Here is a 23,762-nt window from a genome sequence, read left to right as displayed (position 1 = left end):
GGTTTATAGGTGGAGACGGAGGGTTCACAGGTGGAGACGGAGGGTTTATAGGCGGAGACGGAGGGTTTATAGGTGGAGACGGAGGGTTCACAGGTGGAGACGGAGGGTTTATAGGTGGAGACGGAGGGTTCATAGGTGGAGACGGAGGGTTCATAGGTGGAGACGGAGGGTTTATAGGTGGAGACGGGGGGTTTACAGGTGGAGACGGAGGGTTCATAGGTGGAGACGGAGGGTTTACAGGCGGAGACGGAGGGTTTACAGGTGGAGACGGAGGGTTCATAGGTGGAGACGGAGGGTTTATCTACGTACCTCCTCGGAGCTGCAGGCGGGCGGTTTTCTGGTCGTCGTGTTGTAGCAGGGCAGCCTCCCGGTAGGTACGGTAGTCCTCCATCATGCTCCTCCTCTTGTCCACCAGCTCCTTGGAGGCCTTCGACTGGCTCAGACGATCCTTCTGCTCAAAGATCTTAGAGTACTTCTTCAGGTCCTTCTTGATCACCTGGGGAACGTGTCAAAACCCAGAAGAAGACATGTTATACGTAGCAACAATACTGTCAAGGGTCCCGGCTAAGCCCACGTTATACGTAGCAACAAGACTGTCAAGGGTCCCGGCTAAGCCCACGTTATACGTAGCAACAAGACTGTCAAGGGTCCCGGCTAAGCCCACGTCATACGTAGCAACAAGACAGTCAAAACCAAGGGTCCCGGCTAAGCCCACGTCATACGTAGCAACAAGACTGTCAAGGGTCCCGGCTAAGCCCACGTTATACGTAGCAACAAGACTGTCAAGGGTCCCGGCTAAGCCCACGTTATACGTAGCAGCAATACAGTCAAGGGTCCCGGCTAAGCCCACGTCATACGTAGCAACAAGACTGTCAAGGGTCCCGGCTAAGCCCACGTTATACGTAGCAACAAGACTGTCAAGGGTCCCGGCTAAGCCCACGTTATACGTAGCAGCAATACAGTCAAGGGTCCCGGCTAAGCCCACGTCATACGTAGCAACAAGACAGTCAAAACCAAGGGTCCCGGCTAAGCCCACGTCATACGTAGCAACAAGACTGTCAAGGGTCCCGGCTAAGCCCACGTTATACGTAGCAACAAGACTGTCAAGGGTCCCGGCTAAGCCCACGTTATACGTAGCAGCAATACAGTCAAGGGTCCCGGCTAAGCCCACGTCATACGTAGCAACAAGACTGTCAAGGGTCCCGGCTAAGCCCACGTTATACGTAGCAACAAGACTGTCAAGGGTCCCGGCTAAGCCCACGTTATACGTAGCAGCAATACAGTCAAGGGTCCCGGCTAAGCCCATGTTATATATACGCAGTCAGACACATTACAACAAAACTCTTTCAACACACAGGAGTTAAGACAGAAGTCACTACTTGTCCAGACACTGAACGAGTTTTGGATTCTATTGGTTTAAAACAACTTTGATACCAGAGTAAATACCCTTTATAAATACTGTGGCCACACACACAGGTACGTACCTTGATGACGTCTTGTGTCAGCAGGGTAGCAGGACGAGGTCTCCAGAGTAGCTGACAAAAGCGGTCCTTGTTATTCTTCTGGAGGAGACGACCCTGGAAGGTCCACAGCCAGTAGGCATTGTCCACCTGATGGAGAGACAACCCCTTTTTAAATCCCCCTGATACGGCTCAGATAAACACACAACATTGTCCACCTGATGGAGAGACAACCCCTTTTTAAATCCCCCTGATACGGCTCAGATAAACACACAGCATTGTCCACCTGATGGAGAGACAACCCCTTTTTAAATCCCCCTGATACGGCTCAGATAAACACACAGCATTGTCCACCTGATGGAGAGACAACCCCTTTTTAAATCCCCCTGATACGGCTCAGATAAACACACAACATTGTCCACCTGATGGAGAGACAACCCCTTTTTAAATCCCCCTGATACGGCTCAGATAAACACACAGCATTGTCCACCTGATGGAGAGACAACCCCTTTTTAAATCCCCCTGATACGGCTCAGATAAACACACAACATTGTCCACCTGATGGAGAGACAACCCCTTTTTAAATCCCCCTGATACGGCTCAGATAAACACACAGCATTGTCCACCTGATGGAGAGACAACCCCTTTTTAAATCCCCCTTGATACGGCTCAGATAAACACACAGCATTGTAAAAAGGACATGAGCAGAAGCAGAAGGGATTTGTGAAGTTGTGTCTGTGTCTGTTGTGGTACAAACCTTCATTTTGTTGAACCTCCGTTTAAAAAACATCCCAGTAGGAATTTATTCCCTGTGTGTGTGAGGTGTGTGAGGTGTGTGTGTGTGTCAGGTGTGTGTGCGAGGTGTGTGTGTGAGATGTGTGTGCGAGGTGTGTGTCAGGTGTGTGTGTGTGAGGTGTGTGTGTGTGTGTGAGAGGTGTACCTTGTGACTCCACCAGGACACAGAGGTCACCAGGTATCGTCCTGTAGGGTCCCACTCTACATCAGAAGCCATGTAGTGTTCAACCATGTTCATCATGGTGCAGTCAGAGGTATCCACAAACGCCAGGGCCCCGTTCATACTGGAGGAGAGGACAGGGTTAACACAGGGCCCCGTTCATACTGGAGGAGAGGACAGGGTTAACACAGGGCCCCGTTCATACTGGAGGACAGGGTTAACACAGGGCCCCGTTTATACTGGAGGAGAGGACAGGGTTAACACAGGGCCCCGTTCATACTGGAGGAGAGGACAGGGTTAACACAGGGCCCCGTTCATACTGGAGGAGAGGACAGGGTTAACACAGGGCCCCGTTCATACTGGAGGAGAGGACAGGGTTAACACAGGGCCCCGTTCATACTGGAGGAGAGGACAGGGTTAACACAGGGCCCCGTTCATACTGGAGGAGAGGACAGGGTTAACACAGGGCCCCGTTCATACTGGAGGACAGGGTTAACACAGGGCCCCGTTCATACTGGAGGAGAGGACAGGGTTAACACAGGGTTCTTGTACCTCCTGAGTCCAGCCAGCACCATGAACTGCCCCTGAGGACTCCAGAAGATGCTGTTGGCCTGCTGCTTGTCAAACATCTCTGGAGAGAGAAGGGGAGGAGGGGGAGGAGAGGAGGAGGGGAGGGGGAGGAGAGAGAGAAGGGGGAGGAGAGAGAGAAGGGGAAGGAGAGAGAGAGAATGTTACAGTAAATCTGGAAGCTGGCTATATTACAGTAAATCTGGAAGCTGGCTATATTACAGTAAATCTGGAAGCTGGCTATATTACAGTAAATCTGGAAGCTGGCTATATTACAGTAAATCTGGAAGCTGGCTATGTTACAGTAAATCTGGAAGCTGACTATGTTACAGTAAATCTGGAAGCTGACTATGTTACAGTAAATCTGGAAGCTGGCTATATTACAGTAAATCTGGAAGCTGGCTATGTTACAGTAAATCTGGAAGCTGGCTATGTTACAGTAAATCTGGAAGCTGACTATGTTACAGTAAATCTGGAAGCTGACTATGTTACAGTAAATCTGGAAGCTGGCTATATTACAGTAAATCTGGAAGCTGGCTATGTTACAGTAAATCTGGAAGCTGGCTATGTTACAGTAAATCTGGAAGCTGGCTATGTTACAGTAAATCTGGAAGCTGGCTATGTTACAGTAAATCTGGAAGCTGGCTATGTTACAGTAAATCTGGAAGCTGGCTATGTTACAGTAAATCTGGAAGCTGGCTATGTTACAGTAAATCTGGAAGCTGGCTATGTTACAGTAAATCTAGAAGCTGGCTATGTTACAGTAAATCTGGAAGCTGACTATGTTACAGTAAATCTGGAAGCTGACTATGTTACAGTAAATCTGGAAGCTGACTATGTTACAGTAAATCTGGAAGCTGGCTATATTACAGTAAATCTGGAAGCTGGCTATATTACAGTAAATCTGGAAGCTGACTATGTTACAGTAAATCTGGAAGCTGGCTATGTTACAGTAAATCTGGAAGCTGGCTATGTTACAGTAAATCTGGAAGCTGGCTATGTTACAGTAAATCTGGAAGCTGACTATGTTACAGTAAATCTGGAAGCTGACTATGTTACAGTAAATCTGGAAGCTGACTATGTTACAGTAAATCTGGAAGCTGGCTATGTTACAGTAAATCTGGAAGCTGACTATGTTACAGTAAAACCTGGAAGCTGACTATGTTACAGTAAATCTGGAAGCTGACTATGTTACAGTAAATCTGGAAGCTGACTATGTTACAGTAAATCTGGAAGCTGGCTATGTTACAGTAAATCTAGAAGCTGGCTATGTTACAGTAAATCTGGAAGCTGACTATGTTACAGTAAATCTGGAAGCTGACTATGTTACAGTAAATCTGGAAGCTGACTATGTTACAGTAAATCTGGAAGCTGACTATGTTACAGTAAATCTGGAAGCTGACTATGTTACAGTAAATCTGGAAGCTGGCTATATTACAGTAAATCTGGAAGCTGGCTATATTACAGTAAATCTGGAAGCTGACTATGTTACAGTAAATCTGGAAGCTGGCTATGTTACAGTAAATCTGGAAGCTGGCTATGTTACAGTAAATCTGGAAGCTGACTATGTTACAGTAAATCTGGAAGCTGACTATGTTACAGTAAATCTGGAAGCTGACTATGTTACAGTAAAACCTGGAAGCTGACTATGTTACAGTAAATCTGGAAGCTGACTATGTTACAGTAAATCTGGAAGCTGGCTATGTTACAGTAAATCTGGAAGCTGGCTATGTTACAGTAAATCTAGAAGCTGGCTATGTTACAGTAAATCTGGAAGCTGACTATGTTACAGTAAATCTGGAAGCTGACTATGTTACAGTAAATCTGGAAGCTGACTATGTTACAGTAAATCTGGAAGCTGGCTATATTACAGTAAATCTGGAAGCTGGCTATATTACAGTAAATCTGGAAGCTGGCTATATTACAGTAAATCTGGAAGCTGACTATGTTACAGTAAATCTGGAAGCTGGCTATGTTACAGTAAATCTGGAAGCTGGCTATGTTACAGTAAATCTGGAAGCTGAATATGTTACAGTAAATCTGGAAGCTGACTATGGTACAGTAAATCTGGAAGCTGACTATGTTACAGTAAATCTGGAAGCTGACTATGTTACAGTAAATCTGGAAGCTGACTATGTTACAGTAAATCTGGAAGCTGGCTATGTTACAGTAAATCTGGAAGCTGGCTATGTTACAGTAAATCTGGAAGCTGACTATGTTACAGTAAAACCTGGAAGCTGACTATGTTACAGTAAATCTGGAAGCTGACTATGTTACAGTAAATCTGGAAGCTGGCTATGTTACAGTAAATCTGGAAGCTGGCTATGTTACAGTAAATCTAGAAGCTGGCTATGTTACAGTAAATCTGGAAGCTGACTATGTTACAGTAAATCTGGAAGCTGACTATGTTACAGTAAATCTGGAAGCTGACTATGTTACAGTAAATCTGGAAGCTGGCTATATTACAGTAAATCTGGAAGCTGGCTATATTACAGTAAATCTGGAAGCTGGCTATATTACAGTAAATCTGGAAGCTGACTATGTTACAGTAAATCTGGAAGCTGGCTATGTTACAGTAAATCTGGAAGCTGGCTATGTTACAGTAAATCTGGAAGCTGAATATGTTACAGTAAATCTGGAAGCTGACTATGTTACAGTAAATCTGGAAGCTGACTATGTTACAGTAAATCTGGAAGCTGGCTATGTTACAGTAAATCTGGAAGCTGGCTATGTTACAGTAAATCTGGAAGCTGACTATGTTACAGTAAAACCTGGAAGCTGACTATGTTACAGTAAATCTGGAAGCTGACTATGTTACAGTAAATCTGGAAGCTGGCTATATTACAGTACCAGACTGTGTTGTTTACCAAACAACTGAATACGACATCTGACAACAGCAGAGACGGAATAACGATCCTTCTAGACATTACAGAGTCAACTGAATACGACATCTGACAACAGTAGAGACACGATCCTTCTAGACATTTCAGAGTCAACTAAATACGACATCTGACAACAGTAGAGACGGAATAACGATCCTTCTAGACATTACAGAGTCAACTGAATACGACATCTGACAACAGCAGAGACACGATCCTTCTAGACATTACAGAGTCAATGTTTTTAAAGGTTCCTCTCTGTGATATTTTCAGGTAAACGTTGTACTTACTGATGAGTTCTATCTTCCCGTTGTTCTTGACGTGGTAGAACGAGGCGTTGATTCTGGGAGATTCACCGTGCAGGACGGCAAACTTACTGCCGTTAGGCTCCCACGCAAACGCTATGATGCTCTCAGCTAGAGGACGACAACACTGTTACTGTACCTAGTGGTGTTACTGCACCTGGCGGTGTTACCGCACCTGGCGGTGTTACCGTACATTATCAGTGGGGGTGTCTGTCCGTCTTGTCAGAGCGGCGGGGGGTGTCTGTCCGTCTTGTCAGAGCGGGGGGTGTCTGTTGTCAGAGCGGGTGGCTCAGTGGTCTAGGGCACTGCATCGCAGTGCTAGCTGCGCCACCAGAGTCTCTGGGTTTGCGCCCAGGCTGTCGCAGCCGGCCGCAACCGGGAGGTCCGTGGGGCGACGCACAATTGGCATAGCGTCGTCCGGGTTAGGGAGGGTTTGGCCGGTAGGGATATCCTTGTCTCAGTATGTAAAATGTAATAAAAAAAAATGTATGCACTCTACTGTAAGTCGCTCTGGATAAGAGCGTCTGCTAAATGACTAAAATGTAAATGTGTCTGTCAGAGCGGGGGGTGTATGTCCGTCTTGTAGAGAGGGGGGTGTCTGTCCGTCTAGTCAGAGTGGGGGTGTATATTACCAGTTTTAGATTCCGGGTCTCCCTTCATCTCCACCACGTCAACAGGAACCTGCTTCTCTCTCATCCTGAAGATCTCAAAGTTGGTCACCACACCCTGAGAGGAGGAGAGAACGAGAGGAGAGGACAGACAGGAGGAACGATAGAGGAGGAGAGGACATACAGGAGGAGAGGACATACAGGAGAAGAAGGGGAACGATAGAGGAGGAGGACAGACAGGAGGAGAGGGGGAACGATAGAGGAGGAGAGGACATACAGGAGGAGAGGGGGAACGATAGAGGAGGAGAGGACATACAGGAGGAGAGGGGGAACGATAGAGGAGGAGAGGACAGACAGGAGGAGAGGACAGACAGGAGGAGAGGACAGACAGGAGGAGAGGAGGAACGATAGAGGAGGAGAGGACAGACAGGAGGAGAACGGGAACGATAGAGGAGGAGAGGACAGACAGGAGGAGAACGGGAACGATAGAGGAGGAGAGGACAGACAGGAGGAGAGGGGGAACGATTGAGGAGGAGAGGACAGACAGGAGGAGAACGGGAACGATAGAGGAGGAGAGGACAGACAGGAGGAGAGGGGGAACGATTGAGGAGGAGAGGACAGACAGGAGGAGAGGGGGAACGATAGAGGAGGAGAGGGGGGACGATAGAGGAGGAGAGGGGGGACGATAGAGGAGGAGAGGGGGGACGATAGAGGAGGAGAGGGGGGACGATAGAGGAGGAGAGGACAGACAGGAGGAGAGGGGGAACGATAGAGGAGGAGAGGACAATGAGAGAATGACAGAGGATGAGAGGACAGAGAGAAAGGAGACTTGTAAATGAGGTTAAACATCAAAGCAGTCACATTTACCCTCCCTCTTTTCTCCTCCCCCCTTCACTAACCTGCGTTCCTTTAGGTGTCCGGTCCACCTTGACACAGAGGTAGTCTCCCTGTCTCTGCCAGTGCAGTTTACAGTCGACCACATTTACCCTCCCTTTTTTCTACCGCCCCCTTCACTAACCTGCGTTCCTTTAGGTGTCCGGTCCACCTTGACACAGAGGTAGTCTCCCTGTCTCTGCCAGTGCAGTTTACAGTCGACCACATTTACCCTCCCTCTTTTCTACCGCTCCCCTTCACTAACCTGCGTTCCTTTAGGTGTCCGGTCCACCTTGACACAGAGGTAGTCTCCCTGTCTCTGCCAGTGCAGTTTACAGTCGACCACATTGAAGAGGTTCCTGACTCTGATCTCCTGTCTGGAGGGAAGCTGCATCAGAGTCACTCTGGCCGGGATGTCTTTGTCCTCGGGTACCCAGAACGCTATGATGTTATCACCAGGGGACCAGGAGAAGTCCCTGTAGAGGGGAGGAGAGGATTAATACACACACACACCGCTATGATGTCATCACCTGGGGACCAGGAGAAGTCCCTGTAGAGGAGAGGATTAATACACACACACACACCGCTATGATTCCTCTAACTAGTCTCTGTACGCTGTCTGACAGGTGGTATTCCTCTAACTAGTCTCTGTACGCTGTCTGACAGGTGGCATTCCTCTAACTAGTCTCTATATGCTGTCTGACAGGTGGCATTCCTCTAACTAGTCTCTGTCGGACAGGTGGTATTCCTCTAACTAGTCTCTGTATAATGTCTGACAGGTGGTATTCCTCTAACTAGTCTCTGTCTGACAGGTGATATTCCTCTAACTAGTCCCTGTATGCTGTCTGACAGGTGATATTCCTCTAACTAGTCTCTGTATGCTTTCTGACAGGTGGTATTCCTCTAACTAGTCTCTGTCTGACAGGTGGTATTCCTCTAACTAGTCTCTGTCTGACAGGTGGTATTCCTCTAACTAGTCTCTGTATGCTGTCTGACAGGTGGTATTCCTCTAACTAGTCTGTCTGACAGGTGGTATTCCTCTAACTAGTCTGTCTGACAGGTGGTATTCCTCTAACTAGTCTCTGTATGCTGTCTGACAGGTGGTATTCCTCTAACTAGTCTCTGTCTGACAGGTGGTATTCCTCTAACTAGTCTGTCTGACAGGTGGTATTCCTCTAACTAGTCTCTGTATGCTGTCTGACAGGTGGTATTCCTCTAACTAGTCTCTGTCTGACAGGTGATATTCCTCTAACTAGTCTCTGTATGCTGTCTGACAGGTAGTATTCCTCTAACTAGTCTCTGTCTGACAGGTGGTATTCCTCTAACTAGTCTCTGTATGCTGTCTGACAGGTGATATTCCTCTAACTAGTCTCTGTCTGACAGGTGGTATTCCTCTAACTAGTCTCTGTCTGACAGGTGGTATTCCTCTAACTAGTCTCTGTATGCTGTCTGACAGGTGGTATCCCTCAAACTAGTCTCTGTCTGACAGGTGATATTCCTCTAACTAGTCCCTGTATGCTGTCTGACAGGTGATATTCCTCTAACTAGTCTCTGTATGCTGTCTGACAGGTGATATTCCTCTAACTAGTCTCTGTCTGACAGGTGGTATTCCTCTAACTAGTCTCTGTCTGACAGGTGATATTCCTCTAACTAGTCTCTGTCTGACAGGTGGTATTCCTCTAACTAGTCTCTGTCTGACAGGTGGTATTCCTCTAACTAGTCTCTGTCTGACAGGTGATATTCCTCTAACTAGTCTCTGTCTGACAGGTGGTATTCCTCTAACTAGTCTCTGTCTGACAGGTGGTATTCCTCTAACTAGTCTCTGTATGCTGTCTGACAGGTGATATTCCTCTAACTAGTCTCTGTCTGACAGGTGATATTCCTCTAACTAGTCCCTGTATGCTGTCTGACAGGTGATATTCCTCTAACTAGTCTCTGTATGCTGTCTGACAGGTGGTATTCCTCTAACTAGTCTCTGTCTGACAGGTGGTATTCCTCTAACTAGTCTCTGTATGCTGTCTGACAGGTGGTATTCCTCTAACTAGTCTCTGTATGCTGTCTGACAGGTGGTATTCCTCTAACTAGTCTCTGTCTGACAGGTGGTATTCCTCTAACTAGTCTCTGTCTGACAGGTGGTATTCCTCTAACTAGTCTCTGTCTGACAGGTGGTATTCCTCTAACTAGTCTCTGTATGCTGTCTGACAGGTGGTATTCCTCTAACTAGTCTCTGTCTGACAGGTGGTATTCCTCTAACTAGTCTCTGTATGCTGTCTGACAGGTGGTATTCCTTTAACTAGTCTCTGTATGCTGTCTGACAGGTGATATTCCTCTAACTAGTCTCTGTCTGACAGGTGGTATTCCTCTAACTAGTCTCTGTATGCTGTCTGACAGGTAGTATTCCTCTAACTAGTCTCTGTCTGACAGGTGATATTCCTCTAACTAGTCTCTGTCTGACAGGTGGTATTCCTCTAACTAGTCTCTGTCTGACAGGTGGTATTCCTCTAACTAGTCTCTGTCTGACAGGTGATATTCCTCTAACTAGTCTCTGTATGCTGTCTGACAGGTGGTATTCCTCTAACTAGTCTCTGTGTGACAGGTGATATTCCTCTAACTAGTCTCTGTATGCTGTCTGACAGGTGATATTCCTCTAACTAGTCTCTGTATGCTGTCTGACAGGTGATATTCCCCTAACTAGTCTCTGTCTGACAGGTGATATTCCCCTAACTAGTCTCTGTCTGACAGGTGATATTCCCCTAACTAGTCTCTGTCTGACAGGTGGTATTCCTCTAACTAGTCTCTGTATGCTGTCTGACAGGTGGTATTCCTCTAACTAGTCTCTGTATGCTGTCTGACAGGTAGTATTCCTCTAACTAGTCTCTGTATGCTGTCTGACAGGTGATATTCCTCTAACTAGTCTCTGTATGCTGTCTGACAGGTGATATTCCTCTAACTAGTCTCTGTCTGATAGGTGATATTCCTCTAACTAGTCTCTGTATGCTGTCTGACAGGTGGTATTCCCCTAACTAGTCTCTGTCTGACAGGTGATATTCCTCTAACTAGTCTCTGTATGCTGTCTGACAGGTGGTATTCCCTTAACTAGTCTCTGTTTGACAGGTGGTATTCCTCTAACTAGTCTCTGTCTGATAGGTGATATTCCTCTAACTAGTCTCTGTATGCTGTCTGATAGGTGATATTCCTCTAACTAGTCTCTGTATGCTGTCTGATAGGTGATATTCCTCTAACTAGTCTCTGTCTGACAGGTGATATTCCTCTAACTAGTCTCTGTCTGATAGGTGATATTCCTCTAACTAGTCTCTGTCTGACAGGTGGTATTCCCCTAACTAGTCTCTGTATGCTGTCTGACAGGTGGTATTCCTCTAACTAGTCTCTGTCTGACAGGTGGTATTCCTCTAACTAGTCTCTGTATGCTGTCTGACAGGTGGTATTCCTCTAACTAGTCTCTGTATGCTGTCTGACAGGTGGTATTCCTCTAACTAGTCTCTGTATGCTGTCTGACAGATGGTATTCCTCTAACTAGTCTCTGTATGCTGTCTGACAGGTAGCATTCCTCTAACTAGTCTCTGTATGCTGTCTGACAGGTGGTATTCCTCTAACTAGTCTCTGTATGCTGTCTGACAGGTAGTATTCCTCTAACTAGTCTCTGTATGCTGTCTGACAGGTGATATTCCTCTAACTAGTCTCTGTATGCTGTCTGACAGGTGATATTCCTCTAACTAGTCTCTATCTGATAGGTGATATTCCTCTAACTAGTCTCTGTATGCTGTCTGACAGGTGGTATTCCCCTAACTAGTCTCTGTCTGACAGGTGATATTCCTCTAACTAGTCTCTGTATGCTGTCTGACAGGTGGTATTCCCCTAACTAGTCTCTGTCTGACAGGTGGTATTCCTCTAACTAGTCTCTGTCTGATAGGTGATATTCCTCTAACTAGTCTCTGTATGCTGTCTGATAGGTGATATTCCTCTAACTAGTCTCCGTATGCTGTCTGATAGGTGATATTCCTCTAACTAGTCTCTGTATGCTGTCTGACAGGTGGTATTCCTCTAACTAGTCTCTGTATGCTGTCTGACAGGTAGCATTCCTCTAACTAGTCTCTGTATGCTGTCTGACAGGTGGTATTCCTCTAACTAGTCTCTGTATGCTGTCTGACAGGTAGTATTCCTCTAACTAGTCTCTGTATGCTGTCTGACAGGTGATATTCCTCTAACTAGTCTCTGTATGCTGTCTGACAGGTGATATTCCTCTAACTAGTCTCTGTCTGATAGGTGATATTCCTCTAACTAGTCTCTGTATGCTGTCTGACAGGTGGTATTCCCCTAACTAGTCTCTGTCTGACAGGTGATATTCCTCTAACTAGTCTCTGTATGCTGTCTGACAGGTGGTATTCCCCTAACTAGTCTCTGTCTGACAGGTGGTATTCCTCTAACTAGTCTCTGTCTGATAGGTGATATTCCTCTAACTAGTCTCTGTATGCTGTCTGATAGGTGATATTCCTCTAACTAGTCTCCGTATGCTGTCTGATAGGTGATATTCCTCTAACTAGTCTCTGTATGCTGTCTGACAGGTGGTATTCCTCTAACTAGTCTCTGTATGCTGTCTGACAGGTGATATTCCTCTAACTAGTCTCTGTATGCTGTCTGACAGGTGGCATTCCTCTAACTAGTCTCTGTCTGACAGGTGGTATTCCCCTAACTAGTCTCTGTATGCTGTCTGACAGGTGGTATTCCTCTAACTAGTCTCTGTATGCTGTCTGACAGGTGGTATTCCTCTAACTAGTCTCTGTCTGACAGGTGGTATTCCTCTAACTAGTCTCTGTCTGACAGGTGATATTCCCCTAACTAGTCTCTGTATGCTGTCTGACAGGTGGTATTCCTCTAACTAGTCTCTGTCTGACAGGTGATATTCCTCTAACTAGTCTCTGTATGCTGTCTGACAGGTGATATTCCTCTAACTAGTCTCTGTCTGACAGGTGGTATTCCTCTAACTGTAGGAGTAAGTGACATATGTAGGTAGATATCACACTATTAAACAATAGATAGGTAAATAGTATAAGAAGGTAGATGTGAGTGTGTTTGCCATTCTGGTAAATACAGGAAACCAAAGATTAGCAGATGATGTAGTAGTAACATAAAATACATGGATAACATATAAATATTAAAGATAGCTGAACATTAAAGTAACAAACCACATGGTAACATAGATCATGAGACCGTGGTAATGGAAATCTACTAAGGGACGTTCTGACCCTCTGACCCTTGTAGATTCTCCATTATGCTGTCAGACAGATAGGCGCTTAAAGAAATTGGACACTAGACACACAGTCTGCTGATTCTTTAAAGAGATACACATGTCAGAGAAATATGTGTTTAGGGCACTTAGACCCACTAGAAATATAGTCTACTCATTCCACTAGAAAAGCATACATACCAGAGAAATATGCCTGAGATGGCTGGACACTAATGAACAAGAAACACATAGTCTGCTGATTCCATTTGAGTGAAACTGACCAGACACATAGACGCCTATAAGCAATTGGATGCCCTAGAGAGGGGGGGGGGGCACAAAGAGTGCATTGATTTAGTGGTAAAGGGAGGGTCCGGCCACCATTATAAACTGATTGAAGGCAGATGGTGGGGAATGACGTCATAGGGGACGGACAATACTATGTGGGTATAAATATAAAGGACTGGACTTCTGAGGGGGGGGGTTCCGCGGACATTCCAGATGGCTGTACAATTGTAATAAAGAGCATGATTGAATTTACAAGTTCTGATAAAGCGTTATATTTCTGAGATGATTTTCCACGACATATTTTGGCGAGCTTGCCAGGAGCTGATAGGGACTGGGACGTTCTTGGCTGATGATGGGTTCTTTGGACAATCTAACAAACAAGGGTGGCCGCCCAACTAGACGGTAAGCAAGTTCTTACAATGGTTGAAATGTTTGTGTAAGATTGCTTCAGAGATACTGTCTCAGCGAGAGGAGCGCCACGTAAGTCTCTCTTTCAAATTTCCTAAAATGAAACCAGTAAATACAAAAGAACTTTTAAATTCAATGAATTTGCATGTATGTGTAATTTGGGGAATTGTATTAAATATAAATGCATGTGCATGTATAGAGAATGAGTGAATAGGCGATGTGAACTTTGCTTGTGTTGGGTGTTTAGTGGAGCATGCGCTCGTTCTGATTAGACCGTTCGAATGTGTAGCTTAAATGATGTGCTTGTTTGTGCCATCTGGCTGAGATGGCTGGCTATAATGTGGGACAGCCCATACGGTAAAAACAGATAATGTAGGTAGAAAATCCTGTGATACTTCTTCAATAAAATTAGTAGAAGGAATGCTTGGACAGGTTACTTATGAATAACGGCTCTAAAGATAACAGAGAACTGCATGAATAAGTAGTTAGAAAGCCACGATACCGCTCGTTAAAAAAGGAACATTTTTAAAGAGGTCTGATTGGGTGGATATTTAGTAAATAAATACTTCATGGATACCGCCTCAGAACGGGGGACTGTACGGATGAATATTTAGAAGGCAGGAAAAACGTTAGCCCGATTGTGCGGCGTTCAACTGCAAAAGTAGCTTATAAATATTAGGTTGTAGGAAAACGTTAGCCCGATTGTGCGGCGTTCAACTGCAAAAGTAGCTTATAAATATTAGGTTGTAGGAAAACGTTAGCCCGATTGTGCGGCGTTCAACTGCAAAAGTAGCTTATAAATATTAGGTTGTAGAAAAAACGTTTGCCCGATTGTGCGGCGTTCAACTGCAAAAGTAGTTAATACGGTCGAAACATAAATCAGTAGTTAAATAAATATTTCATGGTTAACGCTCTGAAAGGAGGACTGTACGGATGAATATTTAGGACGTTTGCCCGATTGTGCGGCGTTCAAATGCAAAAGAAATCCTGCGAATAAAAAACCGCTCTGTCTAGCTAACAGGGTTTTTTAATTCAGTAGGTCACGCCACAATACTAATCAAATAAAAGAAGAAAATATCAGTATTGGGGGTTGGGTAGGATATGAAGACAAGCTGATCCGATTAGACAGTAGTCTCTCGTCATATCGTAGAAATCCTATTAGCCTAGGCTTATGTTGAACAAAGGGATTAAGTCAATAAAGAAAGAACTGAGTTGTTTTGAGGTAAAAACAAAAGGATGAATGATAATGTTGTAAGAAATGAGTAGATCTGTGTAGAGATAGAACATTAGGAAGAAAGAAAGGACAGGTTGGGTTGTGTGTGTGTGTCTGTGGTAGGAAGAGGCATGCGCAAGCCTCTCTGATAGTTAACTGAGTGTAATTTGAGAAGGAGAGTGCAGTTAACTGCTATTAGGCAGATGGAATGAAATTAAGGAACATCGAAGTAAAATAAGTTATAATCAAGGATAAAAACACTGATGTGATAAAGTAATAAGCGACCATAGTAGAATACTAAAAAAGGTGTTAAAATAAATAACCATAAAGATAATAAAAGAGGATTAAACCAAATAGTGTGTAACAAGACAGAAAGTAGAATCGTCGATAAATTGAAATTGTACTATAAAGTTAAAAACGAATCTAGGTTAGTTAAGATAAATAGTGATAAATAGTGAAATTCAGGACAGATTAAGGATTCACGAACGGTGTAACAAAGGAAGAGGAAAAAACAGGCCGTCGATCACTCTGTACCCACAGAGACTGCGGTCTAAAAATAGCCTGAAGGACAGAGACCAAAATATGAGAGGTTTGTTTCACTAAAACCGTGAATCGGGAATTAAACAGTAAAATGGGATAAAAGACAATGAAATAATAAGAATATAGATAAGAGGTAAGAAAGTATAGACAAAATAAATTAATAAAGGTAAACGTAAGACGTTAGATAGAGATCGTAAAGGAGCGGGCAGTGGACTGGTGTGACTCAGTTGGTAGAGCATGGTGCTTGCAACACCAGGGTTGAGGGTTAAATTCCCATGGGGGACCAGGATGAATATGTATGAACTTTCCAATTTGTAAGTCGCTCTGGATAAGAGCATTTGCTAAATGACTTAAATGTAATGTAAATGTAATCATAAAATTGATTAGAATTATAAAATGAATAAATAATAATATCTGTAATGGGAAAAACACAGTGATATTTGAAGTATTGTATTAGAATAAGACATTAAGTCATCTGTAGTATTCAGAAATAATGTCTGTACTATATAGAGCTTGGTTTGAGAAGAGAAATTAAGTGATGGGACAAATGCATTTTTAATTGGAAAGGGGATTCGCTCTACCTTGGAAAAATAGTAAATAAAAGGTGTATAATACATGGGAGTATTTAGAAAAAATAAATAAATAATTAGTGGCATGACAACAAAATGACTGTTTCCATAGAATAGGGAGAGAAGGACACTATTACCTGATGAACAGGATAAATAGGACAAGGGAATTAAACAGTCACATGGGACCAAAATGTGAAGCTCGATTTGCAGGCGTTCTGATGTCAACATTCTATCATCAGAAAATACATTGCGATGGGGGTGTGTGTGTGGTTCCTCTAATCCTCGCAGACGTGCGGGTGATTGGCAGAACTATTGACAAGATCTAAGAACCAATAAGAAAATAGCTCTCTGTTCTGGATATAGGTATATCGGGTATGAGAAAAATTAGTGTAATGTGACATTAGAACTTAGTGCGGTAGAAGGAAATGTCGCTATACAAGAGTATATATCCTTGTCAAAATAACAAACAACTAATCGGTTTGAGGTTAGTGAGAATGGAATTTTTACTTGGCGGTGTGTAGTCTCTGAGGGAACAATGAGTGTTTCATAGAGATTGCAGTTTATATGTGGTCAAGAAGAAGTATTAGATCACGTTTGACTTGACATCTAGTAAAGTAACGATGGAATATTAATTGTTAGACATTATATACCACAATTCTCTGGAACTGTTAAAGACGCTTTAGAATAAAATCTATGGATAAGTAAAATTATTGGTTTGCTGACTAAAAGGTAACATTGTGAATATTAACGATATGTACACTTTCTTTTCCAGAAAGAATAAGGGAAAAAAAGGGGTTTTCAATCTTCTCTGGTCAACAATGTCATTGGAGACTAATTAACTGCTTTCCACAGTAATTAAAGTCAGCCGCTTTAAAAATAAAAATATCTGGATAAGGCTAAAACATGGAGTTCTGGATGAGTGAGTCCAGTTCGTTTGCTATTATTAGCTTATGGTTCACTAGTGAGTACACCATGTACTGGGAATGAATATGCATTAGTAGATATATTGGAAGGGTTTTTTCCAATTCAGTTTCAAATTGGGTATGCAAAAGGATGAACATGTTTTTGAAAAATGTATTTAAGTTGTTCCTAAAGAAAGGGGGAGTGGAAACATATTAATGGTGTCAAAATGCCCTGAATCCTAGGAATTTCCTGTGAAAGACTGATCACCTTTTACTAGAAATTGTTGGAACAGGTGGGATTTACTTATAAAATGTTTAAGACACCAGACTCTATTCAAACTGTATAATTACTTTGAAAATCTATTATGTCTCTGGGAAAATTATGAAGAGTTGTACCCTTAAATTGAATAAGTTATTCGAATAGGTTTATTTTAATTTTTATTTTTGATATAACATGGGTTCATAGGTAAAACTATCAGTTCCTTGGGGTTATGGTCTTTGGGGAAATACACAAATGTGTTTTGTTCATTATGCATATAAAAAGTGTTGAAAGTTATTCCAACGGGTTTATTGGAGTGTGGGTTTGTGAGGGTTTTTGTTGATAAAAACATCATCTGTAATTCATCTGAGAGAACACTGGTGAAATAAGGGAGTTATCATAAGAAGGTGACGTCAGAATGCTGTAAGGCATGGGAGAGAATATTACCACAAGTGGGTGTGGAGATCAAACCCACCCTAACCGACTGAACAGTGAGGGACAACTGTGTCTGATGACCTGTGAACTGTATCTAAAAAAGACATGCTGAAATGACATTATATTTGTTGGGAGAATAATGACTTAAAGTTATTGGGGTACTGATTTTTTATTGTCAGGCCATTCATGAGAGAAACTGAGACAAAAGGGCTATTGGAAAATAGGTAATACTGGTATTTAAAGTGTTTAGTATAAATGTTCATTATTAAAGGGATGTTGTGTATTGAATAGATAAGGTCAAATTTGAGTTAAAGTAAACACTAAGGACTGTTATCCTGAATATTGGGTTGGAAAATGTATAAAATAAAAAATATAACTGTTTAGTTATTTGGATATAGAACTGTTTAACGTTAATAGGCTTAGGGAAGCTCTGGAAACTAATCCTGAGACAAGGAGGTTGACAACTTACAGAATATTAGATTAAAGGGTTTTTATTTTTTGTTTTATAATGTCATTGGAATTGGAATGATAAAATCTAATGTTTAATTGAATAAAAAGATAGTATGTTGTGCGATGATACCCAAGAATGAAGAAGAAAGAGACCAATAATAACAGGGGCATAGAATGAAACAGATGGACGTTTTTCTCCAGGTTTAATTACATTACGAATAGTGGAAATTTATTGCAAATGTGTAATTATTATAAAAAAATTATTATTATTATATTTTTTTTTTTCTCTTTTTCTCGTTTGGTCAATTTATTTTTGTTTTGAGGAACATAAGGTTGTGTATATGTTCCTGAGGAGGGACTGATTGATATAAATGATATATAAATTGACTTAAGGATGTATTAAACAATGGCTGCTATGGGTTAGGGGACTCATAAATGAAGGTAATGGTAGTGAAGGGGTGTTATTTGTAGAAACTATGTATAATAATAGAGATAATTCACAGAAAAGGAAAGACAGCTGACTGTGTAAAATATAGGGAAAATTCTAAAGTAAATAGAACAATTCACATATCTAAAGATATGGTAAAAAGAATAAGTGGTGGCATTTTGAACACTAGAGCAAAAGTTTAAGAAACTTATGACTTAGTTTTGTGAGGATTGGATATTCTTCCAACTGGAAGACACTTGACTGAGTACATGTTATTTTACAGCAGTTGCCGTAGGGACCATCATTTAACTATCATTATGAATATTTCTGTGGCAGGAGGCCAGGTATTTGAGGCAGAATGGTTACATAGGGCTGTTATTAAAAATTAAGATTTAGTGATCTTGCTAATGTTGTCAGGAAATAACCCATGTGTAAGTGTGTATGTCCTCAGGAAAAAACAGCCAGAAATGGAAGGGCTTGGGCTGCATTCTGGAGACTGAGTGTACATCAAGATACACCAGGCTGGTGGTATACTTCTTACAACACTGCAGTGGTAAAGTTCTTCTTGTCTCTCTTTGGTGGGTGCATAAGTCTCACGAGAAATAAGGTCCAGCTGAATAATGGGTGAGCTTGAAAACACCATGACAGAGGATGTGGAATCAGAGAGAGAAAGAGAGAGAGATTAGATTCCACTATAGACATACTGGGTTGAGTTTGGAGGCTACTTGTTTTATTTATAATACATCATGGGAAAGAGAATGGATGATAGGATATTATACTCTAAACAAACATGTTAAAGGGATTGATATGAAAGCATATACAGTGTTGAATTAATTCAAGAAGAGAGAATGTTAATTGTAGGTTATGCACATGATTATCAGTTGAAATGGAGTAGATGGGAAACTAAGTAAAAATGACATGATTTGGGAACACCTCTCAGAACCTGGGGCCGAAAGGGGAAGACTGGGTGGAAGCATGAGGAAGCTTTTTAGGGCTTTTATTTTTGTGGAGTCCAGCAGAAAAGTATCCTGGAGGCATAGAGTCAGGTAAAGAGAGAGTGGGAATTGTCATGGTCTCAGATTTCAGTTTGCATGAATATATTTATGCATAACACATAACATTGTCAATGCTGTTATGTTTTGTCTGTTGTTTTCCAAGTCTTATGTTTAGGAAACCAGAAGGAGAGGGGTTCGCCAGCTTCAGCTGGAATGTCTGTTTGTTGTGTGATGAGTGATGGAAGTAAGAGGATGTATGGTGCAATCATAGAACAGAGGCCATAAGTCTCTAAGTATGAATGCTTCACAGAAAGTAGGCAGAAACCTGAACCAGGATGAGAGATTCTGCGTCTGATGATCCAAGGGGACCAGAAGGACCTCTCCCAGTGATACCAGGAGATCTAGTCCACGTTGGAGGGATCCGGAGGAAGTGGGATCAACCGAGGAGAGATGGACCCTATGAGGTGGCCAAAGCAACAAGAACGGCCGTCCAAGTGAAAAGAAGCCAGACGTGGTACCATCTGAACCACTGCACATGAGTCCCAACAGAGAGAAGGATACAACCACATAGAGATGAGGACACAGAGGATGCTGATTCACCAGGAGGGAGCCTGGAGGGAGCAGGAGCAGCGGAAACGATTGAGACGCCAGGGAGGAGCCAAGAAAACAGCAAATCAAGTGAAAGCCAAAATATGACACGTGCACCGACTAATGCACCCAGAAGAGGAGGAGAGGCCTCACAAGGAACAGAATAAGAACGTTTCTTCCCTAAAATTGAAACTCTTCCAGATGGAAGTTAAGTCCGGCCTGAGGAGGGAGCCTCAGGTGAAGAAAGAGGAGGAAAAGTCCCGCAAGCTGAAGAAAATGGGGATTACCCTACAATTGACTTTTAAACTGTTGAATGGCCTCCTTTACAGACAATTGATGTTAGAACAACAAAAGAATAATGACATTGACATAACAGAAGTAACAGTGAATGCTAGAATAGAAACAACAGACTAATGCACAATCAAGATGTATGGTGGGAGCAGGAAGAGAAGAATGGAATCAGCCAAACAATCCAAAAAGACTGACAAGGTTAGAATCTATGTTCCACCTCAATTTATAACAGAAGTAGGAGAACTGAAGTCTATCTCAATCATAAGGATCAAACCCTTATCGGAGATTGCACTCTGTGGATGGACATATCACCAAACAAAGGGACAAGTCATTTGGGATCCGAAAGGATGTGACCTGACATTAATCAAAGAAAAAGACGAGAGGGTGCTCATCATGAATCAGATTGAACCAGTTGAAGGTGAAGAATTAATAGTTGAAATAACAAGAACAACAGTGACCGAAGGGAGTAGCATCACTGTCATTAAGGTTGATTCTACCCCTGCACATGAACAGGAAGAACCTGTGACAACAACAAGGGTGGCGGCTGCTGTGACGACCACAGTAGCTATCACTAGATGACATCGACTGCCCTTACCAAGCAGACCACCGTGCCACAAAGCAACCTGAGACATCAGTCAGGAGAGTTTTTACTGATATTTGAAACTTTCTGATAAACTCTAATGATCTACCTCAAGATAAGAACATTGAAAAAGCAACAGAATTAGATATATCAGAATCAGAACCACTCAAGGACACCACATGAGAAGAAGTAGTGAAGAAGGAGTGATACGAATGGGCTAAGTATATGGCAAACAGACACAGAATGGACAATTGTATTTTGTGAAGAAAATCACCTTTGTCTGATCTTTTAATAGTCTCTGAACCAGCATCATGTAAAAACTGTGTAAGTTGGGAAAAATGACTATTGTACCAATAGAAAGTATTCTTTCCCTTGTGTGACATAAAATGTAGGATTGTTCTGGTTAAGGACTAGGGGAAAAATTATGTTGAATGAGACCATGCTGGGAGACAATGATTGTGCTGCCTATAACATTAGAACTGAATTAAATGTACCTTAATTAGATAGAGGTACCGTGGTTAAAGGAAAATATGAATGTTGTTACAGACACCACACTGAAGGAATTGATGTAGGAAACACCACTGTACAATGTGATACTATTTTGGTATTAGAGAACGTGGGAGTTCGTAAAAGTAATGATAAAGGGTTGATTATGAATAGAAAAGGGTTGTGTAGTTACATAACTCAGGTTACGCCATCTCTTACTATGTTGAAAATTCAAGACAGAGGTATTGCTGATAGTTTCTGGATGTGTGGGAAAAACTAACTGTTGAATGTATTGTCTGATGGATGGATTGGTCCTTGTGCCTTAGTTAGAGCAATTAAATAGGTTACTATTATTGAATCACTCCATGATGACTATGTTAAACCTAGAGTTAAAAGGGTTTATGATAAGGATCCTGAGGTATACCTTAATGCAATTGGACTGCTTAGAGGTCTACCTAGGGATTTCAAGGCCAGAGATGAGGTTAAATCAGGATTTGAATCTATATTTCTGTGGATAATACCAAATAAGAACTTAAAGTGGGGATTCATGTTTGCTAGGATGACCATCATGTTGGGAGGAGGGTTGTTGGCTTTGGGTATTGCATTTTGTTGTGTTATACCCCTGGTAAAGTCAATTGTGGTTTAGACAACAGTTAAATAGATGTCTGTAAGGAGAGATGACCCTCCTGTGGTGATTGATCCTGTACCGGGAAGCCCAGGCAATTATACCAATAAGTATGGAAAGCCTTGCAATGCAGTTGGAGGACCTCTTGACTGCCCCTTTGGTAAACCTAACTGTCTCTATGAAGTGATTGGGGGGGTGGTCATGCGTGTCACGATTTTCGTAAGGATGGTTTCCATGTATATGTTAAATTACCCAGTTCAGATTAATGTTTACTCATACATGTCCACAAAAAGTGTAATTTGTGTCACAATTTCAAGTGGTGTACAAAAATTCATGAGGATGGTCATTATCATCACCTAGAACCTTTTTTCTGTCAAAGTGTCAAAGAAGAGATTGTCTTATATGTAAGGATGAGGACTGTGGTCTTATGTAAAGGGGTTTTAGCATATCTATTTTGCCTAATGCTTTGTGTTCTTTGTAACCTTAGGCAGGGATTCATACTACATGCTCATTGCTTCATCAAAATATAATGGTTGATTATTAGTATTTTTTATTTTAACTAGATCTTTCATTCCTATTTTATGTTATTAATTGGAGATGTTTGGTCTAGTTGGGTTTTGTAAGAATATTATGTTTCAATTGGATCTTTTCTTCCTGTCTGTGTTTATGTATTGGAGATGTTTGGTACAAGTGATTTGTAAGCTTTATTTTGATAATGTTTTAGTCAATTGTTGGTATTGATATCTACTCTCTATATGTCATTTTTAATATGGTTTTTGAGGTTATTTACCCTCAAGAGGAGGGATTATGTAGGAGTAAGTGACATATGTAGGTAGATATCACACTATTAAACAATAGATAGGTAAATAGTATAAGAAGGTAGATGTGAGTGTGTTTGCCATTCTGGTAAATACAGGAAACCAAAGATTAGCAGATGATGTAGTAGTAACATAAAATACATGGATAACATATAAATATTAAAGATAGCTGAACATTAAAGTAACAAACCACATGGTAACATAGATCATGAGACCGTGGTAATGGAAATCTACTAAGGGACGTTCTGACCCTCTGACCCTTGTAGATTCTCCATTATGCTGTCAGACAGATAGGCGCTTAAAGAAATTGGACACTAGACACACAGTCTGCTGATTCTTTAAAGAGATACACATGTCAGAGAAATATGTGTTTAGGGCACTTAGACCCACTAGAAATATAGTCTACTCATTCCACTAGAAAAGCATACATACCAGAGAAATATGCCTGAGATGGCTGGACACTAATGAACAAGAAACACATAGTCTGCTGATTCCATTTGAGTGAAACTGACCAGACACATAGACGCCTATAAGCAATTGGATGCCCTAGAGAGGGGGGGGGGGCACAAAGAGTGCATTGATTTAGTGGTAAAGGGAGGGTCCGGCCACCATTATAAACTGATTGAAGGCAGATGGTGGGGAATGACGTCATAGGGGACGGACAATACTATGTGGGTATAAATATAAAGGACTGGACTTCTGAGGGGGGGGGTTCCGCGGACATTCCAGATGGCTGTACAATTGTAATAAAGAGCATGATTGAATTTACAAGTTCTGATAAAGCGTTATATTTCTGAGATGATTTTCCACGACATAACTAGTCTCTGTCTGACAGGTGATATTCCTCTAACTAGTCTCTGTATGCTGTCTGACAGGTGATATTCCCCTAACTAGTCTCTGTCTGACAGGTGATATTCCTCTAACTAGTCTCTGTATGCTGTCTGACAGGTGATATTCCTCTAACTAGTCTCTGTCTGACAGGTGATATTCCTCTAACTA

General features: G+C 42.2%; 1 protein-coding gene across 1 annotated transcript in view; it reads right to left on the bottom strand.

Annotated features, from left to right (window-relative positions):
• Positions 1-23,762, bottom strand: part of LOC129845703 (eukaryotic translation initiation factor 3 subunit B-like) — a 56,744-nt gene that overhangs the window by 5,498 nt on the left and 27,484 nt on the right. The window contains exons 10-16 of the mRNA XM_055913588.1: positions 7,913-8,123; positions 6,799-6,892; positions 6,152-6,277; positions 2,968-3,046; positions 2,401-2,539; positions 1,485-1,610; positions 310-496 (exon numbers count right to left, since the gene is read on the bottom strand). Coding sequence (XP_055769563.1) covers positions 310-496; positions 1,485-1,610; positions 2,401-2,539; positions 2,968-3,046; positions 6,152-6,277; positions 6,799-6,892; positions 7,913-8,123 — 962 coding nt within the window. The remainder of the gene's footprint in view (positions 1-309; positions 497-1,484; positions 1,611-2,400; positions 2,540-2,967; positions 3,047-6,151; positions 6,278-6,798; positions 6,893-7,912; positions 8,124-23,762) is intronic.

This window comes from Salvelinus fontinalis, unplaced genomic scaffold (genome assembly GCF_029448725.1).
Source record: "Salvelinus fontinalis isolate EN_2023a unplaced genomic scaffold, ASM2944872v1 scaffold_0341, whole genome shotgun sequence".
In the NCBI taxonomy this organism is placed as follows: Eukaryota; Metazoa; Chordata; class Actinopteri; order Salmoniformes; family Salmonidae; genus Salvelinus; species Salvelinus fontinalis.
This window is presented reverse-complemented; position numbering and strand designations above follow the sequence as displayed.